The 7,780-nt window shown below is 52.1% G+C and overlaps 1 protein-coding gene and 1 pseudogene across 1 annotated transcript; both read right to left on the minus strand.

The window, feature by feature from the left end:
- Positions 1-2,089: 2,089 nt before the first annotated feature.
- On the minus strand, positions 2,090-3,793 carry LOC119311457 (UPF0481 protein At3g47200-like). Its single transcript, XM_037587093.1, has one exon. It carries the CDS (start codon positions 3,642-3,644, stop codon positions 2,160-2,162), a length of 1,485 nt encoding a protein of 494 aa, XP_037442990.1. The 5' UTR covers positions 3,645-3,793; the 3' UTR covers positions 2,090-2,159.
- Positions 3,794-5,453: 1,660 nt separating this feature from the next.
- On the minus strand, positions 5,454-6,683 carry LOC119350818 (annotated as a pseudogene).
- Positions 6,684-7,780: the final 1,097 nt, after the last annotated feature.

Here is a 7,780-nt window from a genome sequence, read left to right on the forward strand (position 1 = left end):
GAGGGGAGGTGGGGCAAGGGGGCGGCAAGGGGAGGGGGGGCGACGGGGCGAGGGGAGGTGGGGCTCGGCATTACTAACATTTTTTTTTCAAAACTACTAATGGCGCACGGTGGGTGTGGTGCGCCATTACTATGTCAACTAGTAATGGCGCACTATACAACGGTGCGCCATTAGTAACAATTTTTTTAAACTACTAATGGCGCACCACGCACCAGGTGCGCCATTAGTAATATATTACTAATGGCGCCCACTAGTATATAGTAATGGCGCACCACATGTCTGGTGCGCCATTAGTGGCCATATCATCTATAGCCCTTTTCCTAGTAGTGTTGGATGCAGGGTGACAGCCCTGGCAGCGGGAAGCATGGCGTTCGTGGATGGAACCTGCGCCTCGGGTGCGGGCGAGCGGCCATGGCCACGCGTGTGGGTGGTCGCTGGTGGCCGGCAGAGCTAGGTTGCCTCGGAGGGGTGGGCGTGCTGGGGTACATCACTTGCCCAATATTGTATTGGCCGACGGCGGCGGCGTCCGTGGACACCGTATCCTTCTTGCAGGCTCTGTCGCGGTGGCCTTTCTCCTTTGAGTTGCTCCGAGTGAAAACCCGATCTTTGGGATCGGATGGTGGCGGCTACCAATGGTCGTTCCCTTCTTGGAGGCACACCATCTTGGAGTCCTTGTTCCGTCATTTCCATCTCACCTCTCCTCGGAGGATTGGAGGTCTCCGGTGGCTCCAAGCGGTTCGTCCTCATGCATATGTAGTGGCTTTGTAGTCGCTGGGATGGTGTGACGGTGCTTGGCAACTTTGTATCTTGTCTTGGGTGTGTGTCGTGTGCGGTAGTGGAGTGAGTTTGTATCGTGGCATTTCTGGTACGGTGCTTTATATATAAAGTGGGGCGAAAGACTTTTTCGGTAACTGTTTATCTGTTATAATGACATCACAACAGTCTCTTTTCCTGAAAGTTGCGATCCTTATTTACAAGCATCACAAACCAAGAATCGAGAACTCACAAGCGCTTCTCTTTGTCTTGGCAGCAGTGGCAGAGTTTGAGCAAAATTTAAGAGGGGGCCATGAATCAAGGGGAACAAATTAGTAGGCCAGGAGGGGCTAATCACTTGTTGAAACACTAATTAGACCTAAAAGCTCGCATGGTATTCAATGGGCATGGCCCCCCTTGGTCTACAGTAAGCTCCGCCGGTGCTTGGCAGGGTATGCTGCCTATTTATTTAGTTGTAGCTGGCTTTGTGGATGTCTGATGTCAGTTTGACGGCCAGTTGATAAAGCTAGGATTTTCTTGGCGATTTTGGAAGAGTTTAGTTACAGACTTTTAGTTTCATCTCGTGTAACTAAACTTAGTCACTCATTTTGCTCTGAAATGAAGTACGATGTGGTGTTACTGTTTCTTTGGAGGATCCATAATATATTGAGTGAGATGAGGTTTTCTCAGCCCCCCTTTGTTTGATGAGCTTTTGATGCTTGTGTAGTGCGATTATGTTAGTGTCTTCTGTCCTGAATCCTGATGCCTAGTTGTCAGTTAATACTTGCTTGCGGCATGGTCTGTTATACAAGACACACACAGTTTTTGGCCGCAACCGACTGCGATTGTATCATCGAATTTTTGAAGTTTCCCTATGTCACTAGGCAAGCTTCCATAGCTGCAAGCCGGAAAGAGCTATTTTTTTTACCCAGTCGATCCTGAAAGCAGCACATTTCTGGCCATCGTGATGAATCTATGAATGTGGCATGCCATCTAAGGTTGCACAAATAGTTTATGATCTTGATCGTGTATACTTTGGTCTTGATTGGTGATTTGTTGTACTCAACCACATGGATGGTAGGTGCCATTATCCCACTGCCTAGCTCTCACCCATGACCAGATCTACAGCTAATCACCATCCATATTATCATAATACCCTGTCGGCTAGATGCAACGAAGTAAGTAGATTAAAAGAATTGCATTGTCTGGCAAGAGCAGTGTTTAGCTATAACTTAGCCTGGTCACACCAAGTAACCAATCTCATATACATCTATGTGCAGATTCCATGCCCAATAGACAAATAAATAATACAAATGGGGAACATTTCACTGCAATTTGCATTCAGATGCAGATGCAGGAAAGTTCACTAAAAAGAAGTTCTGTTCACTCAAAAGTAGTTAGACAAACTAAGATCGTCTCCTGAGAGACATAAGTGAGCCGAAGACACCGGCGAGAAAACCAACAGCAGAGAAGACAGTAACGATGATCCTCAAGTTCTTGTAAACGAAGGCGTGCAACTTGGTCCGCGTTCGCCTCTTGACCCGGTAATTCTCAATCTCTTCCATGATGCGGATATAGCTGGATCCGAGCGGTAGACCCTGAAGCCCGGTGAAGAAGTCGAGCGCCTCCTTGTTGGTGAGCCCTCCTCCTCCCTGCAGGAGACGCTTCCTTCGCAGCTCGTGCACGTCCTCCTCCCGGTCCACCAACATGGCAAAGAGGAGGAGGTACGAGCTGACAACGGACTCCTCGTCTTCGACCGCTTGGAAGTTTGGGGTGGTGCATACCTCGAAAGCCGCCATGTTGATGAGCCAGCTCGCGCGCGCATGGTCCAGGGACAATGATGGCAGGGAGATCTCGGCGAAGAGGACCCGCTTGTTCTTGACGCCCATCTCTATCAGCTCGCTGGTCTTGTTGGCTGTCAGCGTGATGCCGATTTCCGCGAGCTCGATGGCGCTCACGGAGAACGACATGGACTCGGTTTGGGGTAGGAGGTTGCGCTTGGTGTTGCTTCTCCCTACAATGTAGAATCGGAGAAGGCCGAGGAGGTGCGGCGGCTCGTAGCTATCGTCCAAGACCGGAGACTTCTTCTCGGTTAATTTGCGGTCTTGCAGGCCATCTTTCAAGTAAGTGATGAACTCCTCCAAGGGCACCGGCCTGAACCCCATGACGGTCTTGACCACCCGCCATGGGAGCTGGTTCTCGAGGAGCATGATGTCGTGGAAGATATCACTGTCGTTGCCGTCGAAGTAGCTGCGCAGCGACGGATCCATCTCGGATACACCAGTGGTGCACGTGAGCATGTATTGCACCAGGAAGCAGGCATCGTAGAACATCATGGGCAGGAAGTCATCGTCGCCGATACCTGCCACCATGTCCTTGTCGTAGAGCCCTCGGGCCTCGCCGGCGACCGAGGCCACCGTGGCGTACATCTCCTGGACGGAGCGGCCCGACTCCATGATGCAGTGGTAGGCGGCCACATGCTTCACCTTCTCCGCCGGCCTGAGGCGGTCCTCCCCGTGGTGGTAAGGCCCGATGGCCACCGTCGTCGGGGTGGTGTAGCAGGCTTCGAGACGTTGAATGCTTGCAGGGTACCGGTGGATCTTCATGTTCCTCATGTCGATGTCGACCTTAAACTCGTGTGCTGCTTCCGCGAACGCTTGGATCGGGTCGTGGATCTTCATTTCCGTCTTGTATTGTGCTTCTTTTTCTTCTTCTTGTTGCAGCTGCCCTCCGCTAGAGCTGCTAGAAGCGTGTGTCTGGAACCACATTGCAGACTCGACAGGGAAGCCAGGAGCCCACACAGCTGGTCGCAAGGACCAGTTGGCCGGAAAGCCGCAGGGTGGCCATGCAGCAGCTGGTGGTTCCATGCTCCTTCCTGTCAAATCGGCCATGAACGTCGCAAAGCACCTGTGAAGAGATCATAGAGAAGGGTGGCAAAATATCTATGAAGAGATCATAGAGAAGATCTCAGCTAGCATCCATCAGGGTCCATGACTAATATCATGCATGGGAGAAACGAAAACTGATGGCCTAGCAGGGAGCTGAGAGACGGTGGAAGACAAGAGTTGAAGAAGAAGACTGTCATGGGAGGGAGAGACCTCGCCTGGGAAGAAGAAGAAGAAGCACAACCTTGTCTCTCCTCTTATACAGATCGAGTATTTAGTATTGACCAACCAGCCATGTCCATTTCACTTTTGTTTAGTTCACTCAAGGTGGCCTGATACTTACATTCCACCTGCCATAGCACACTCGTCAGTCACTGTGTGTTATATGTCTACTATGTTGATCACTCGTCCATCACTTATTGGTGAGCTCTTTTCGAAGTGTCGATAAATTGTCCTCCCTCTATAAAGAAATATATACTCTCTTCGTCCCATAATATAAGAGCGTTTTTGACGTAGTGTCAAAAGCGCTCTTATATTATGGTCTACGTCAAAAACGCTATTATATTATGGGACAGAAGGAGTAGTAGTGATCTAAATGTTTTTATATTTATTTACGAAGGGAGTAGTACTTACTAGCGCCAGCAGTGTCTTTGGTCCACATGCATGTGTGCTGAGCGTATAGTAAGCGTATGCTAACGGTTGATGGTTCTGTTGGTGTACTTTGTTCCATATGTGCCAAAATAGTGGCCATGTTACCATGTAGAGTAGTTCCATCTCATCTGAGATCTTACACCACGGGAACAACCATGCATGTGCGTGTACATTGGTACATTGTATGATTGACATTACGGTATCTCCCGGAGAGGAGGTTATATACGTTGTGTTCAATAGTAATTGGTATTTTTGGCCAATAGTCCATGTACAGAAGTTAAGATCAGGCATAATGCAAATATTTTGACTGGTTTTTGTTTTTGCGAGGAAGTATTCTGACTGCTTGATTCTTCACGAGACTAGCATTTCTGCAATTTTTGCAAAAAAAAAAAAAAATGACTAGCATTTTTGCTATCATGAATTTCATACGCCATATTTTCAAGCTTAAATCTGAGAATTATGTAGGCAACTCCGTTTTATGATAGGTTTTAAGAGCAACTCCAACGGACCGACCCAAACGGACGGCGAATTTGTCCGCATTTTATCAGTTTGGGTCGGCCGTCCGCCCTGTTTTAGATTTGGGTCGGCAATGCGCCCAACGCGCCGACCCATTTCATGTTCGCACACAATTTTTAAAAAAGGCCCTCGGCCATAGATCATGCCAGCGACCACGTCTCATGCCGGCAGCATTGCCAGCACCGGCATACAATGCTGGCTTCAAAATAACACCACACAGTTCATGTTGGCGCGCTCGCCAGCAGCCGGCACACCGCACACATGCCAGCACACAAAAAGGGATGGGACTTGAGTTCGACCACGCCATCGCGGCCCCATGGTCATGCCAGCACACATGCCGGCATACAAAAAAAGGGTGACGCTCGCCGCCATAGATCACTCGTCGTCGATCTTGAGCATGTTGGCCTGCATCTTCTCGAACCACGGCCTCTTCCTTGGCGACACGGTGTTGAGATCCACCTTCATGATGTCCACCCCGGTCATCATGCTCGCGAGAGCCACTTCTTTCGCCTTGGTCTTGGCGTTGGCGGCCTCGATCTCTAGCATCTTGGCTTCCTTCTCCGCCTCCATCTCAAGCATCTTGGCTTGCTTCTCCGCCTCCATCTCAAGCCTCCTTCATTGGATCTCCATGAAGGCGTTCATTTGCTCTTATTTGTAACGCCGGCACTCCTCCTCCCTTGAGTCCTTCTTGCTCATCATGCCCTCCATGCTTTCGATCAAGGCGTTCGATGCCGCATCCCTCTTGTCCTCCTTCTTGGAGTTGATCTTCCCCCGCGGTCGTGCCTTCTCGCCGTCCCCAACCTCCTCCACGGCTTTCTTCCCCCCATGCGCCTTGACAGCGGCATATTGTGCCTTGAACTTCTCCTCGTCTTTGATGACCCTAAAGCAATGGGAGAGGTTGAATTACTTGCCATTGTGTTGTACCTTGAATGCCTCCAACGCTTGAAATACCTACAAATGTATTTCATGCAAGCATATTGGCAAATGATATGCAAATGAATATGCAAGCATAAACGGAATGACACATAAGAGGGCGGCTTGCTAGCATACCATGTCTTGCATGCCGATGCCGCTCACGGGGCGGGCCTCGACACTCTCAAGAGTGGCACAAAACTTGTTGCACTCTTGTTGGATCACCCTCAATCGCTTTGAAATGGACACCCACCCGTGCGTGCTTACTATTTGGTACGGCAGAAACTTCTTGCGCTCATGGAACTCACGGTGGACACGAATCCAAAAGGTTGATGCCCTTTGTTCGGCGCCCGTCTTGGGGTCTTGCCCAATGTCGCTCCAACACTCGCAAAGAAGCTTGTCCTCGACCGCCGTGTATGCCCTGGTCCTCTTGCTCTTGCACTTTGGCTTCGCCCCGCCAGCTTGGTTGGCGAGCTCGTCCTCGAACAAAGGATCCCCTTCCATGTCGCACTCGTCCTCTTCCTCTTGTCCGTAGTCCTCCAGAAACTCGTGGTCGAGTGGGAAACCGCCCAGGTCCAGGCCGACCTGATCATGCATGAAGGACGCCTGATCTTGATCAAAGGTGGACGGCGTGAGCGCCCCTCGGCCGTCCTGGCTTTGTGTCTAGTCAGGATCATAGCCTGCGGCCGGCGCACCACCCTGGAAGATGATGTTCTGCATGTAGTCGTCGTCGTCGGAGGCCTACATTCCGTCAAACAGGTTGCGTGCGCCCGGCAACACGTCGGCCGACATGTGCCGTGCGCGTTTCCTCGCGCCTCCGGATGACGAGCCACCGGCCACCGGTGTGGCGTTGAGGTTGATGGGCGTGGGCGGGGGCGCGGGCGTGGAAGGAGCCACCACGCTCATCTCGGGTGAGCACTCCCCGGAGAGGCGGGAGGCCTGCGGGTAGACGTGGAAGCTGGGCATCGGGGTGCAAGCCGACATGCGACGTGAGTCGGGCAGCACCATCCGAGGGAACGCGGATGAGCCGGTGCTGGCCGCGGCCACGGCGGTGTTGACGAGGCCGTGTTGGCTAGGGTTTAACACTAGCATGTAGAGCGCCTCCCTCGTTGCCACCGTGACGTGGGCGTTGGTAACCTCCTGCTGCGCGGCAGCGATGGCAGCCGGCGCGATGGCTTCATCCCTCGCGTCTGTCGCGTGCCTCCGGCCCTTCCTCTTGGTCGACTCCCTTGCCCGATGTTCGGGCATCAGCTTCTTCTTCGGCTTGGATGCGGCGGCGGTCTTGCAGGGGGCGCGAGGCTTGCCTTTGCCAGAGGGGGCCGCCGGACGAGGCGAGGAGGGCGAGGCTGGCGGTGGCGTTGAGGTTGAGGTCGTCGTCCATGGCGGGGGGCGGGAGCGCGCGCGGGCGGGAGGGCTTTTGGGGCGAAATGGAGGGAAATGTTGGAGGCTGCCACCGACCAGCAGGCCCGGGGGGAGGAGAAGGTGAGCGCGCGCGTCCGTCTCATGTCCACGCTGACGCAGACCGACTCACTAATGGCCGGGAATGGGTCGGCAAGCGAACAAAAAGCAGACGCGCGTCCGTTTGGGTCAGCACGTTGGGACGGTTTTTGTGTCCGCGCCGACCCAAACGGATGCCAGTGGACAAAATGGGTGGCCCCGTTGGAGTTTCTCTAACTTTTTTTTGCAGAGAATTTAGAGCTTTTATTCAAACAAAAGCGTTCTCTAAACAGTCAGCAATAAGGCTGCTGATCAGGAAGCTGGGAGTCTCCGTAAGGCAGCTTTCGGTGCCAGTCATCATGCAAGCACGCTTTGCACAAAGATGAGTTGGACCATTGGCTGATCTACTTATATGTTGGATTACAAAAGAATGAAAACTATCAGAAAGCTCTTCAATTTCTAAGATAACTGGTGCCACAACTGATCGACTGCTGCGGCGAGTGTTCCAGAGGTTGACCACCTCCAGGCTATCAGTCTCGACCACCACATTCGTGAACCCTCTAAGATTTGAAAAAATAACTCCATCCCGAACTGCAAGGGCCTCCGCTATCATGGGGTCAGTAACT

The sequence above is a fragment of the Triticum dicoccoides genome, chromosome 1B, assembly GCF_002162155.2.
Source record: "Triticum dicoccoides isolate Atlit2015 ecotype Zavitan chromosome 1B, WEW_v2.0, whole genome shotgun sequence".
NCBI classification, from domain to species: Eukaryota; Viridiplantae; Streptophyta; class Magnoliopsida; order Poales; family Poaceae; genus Triticum; species Triticum dicoccoides.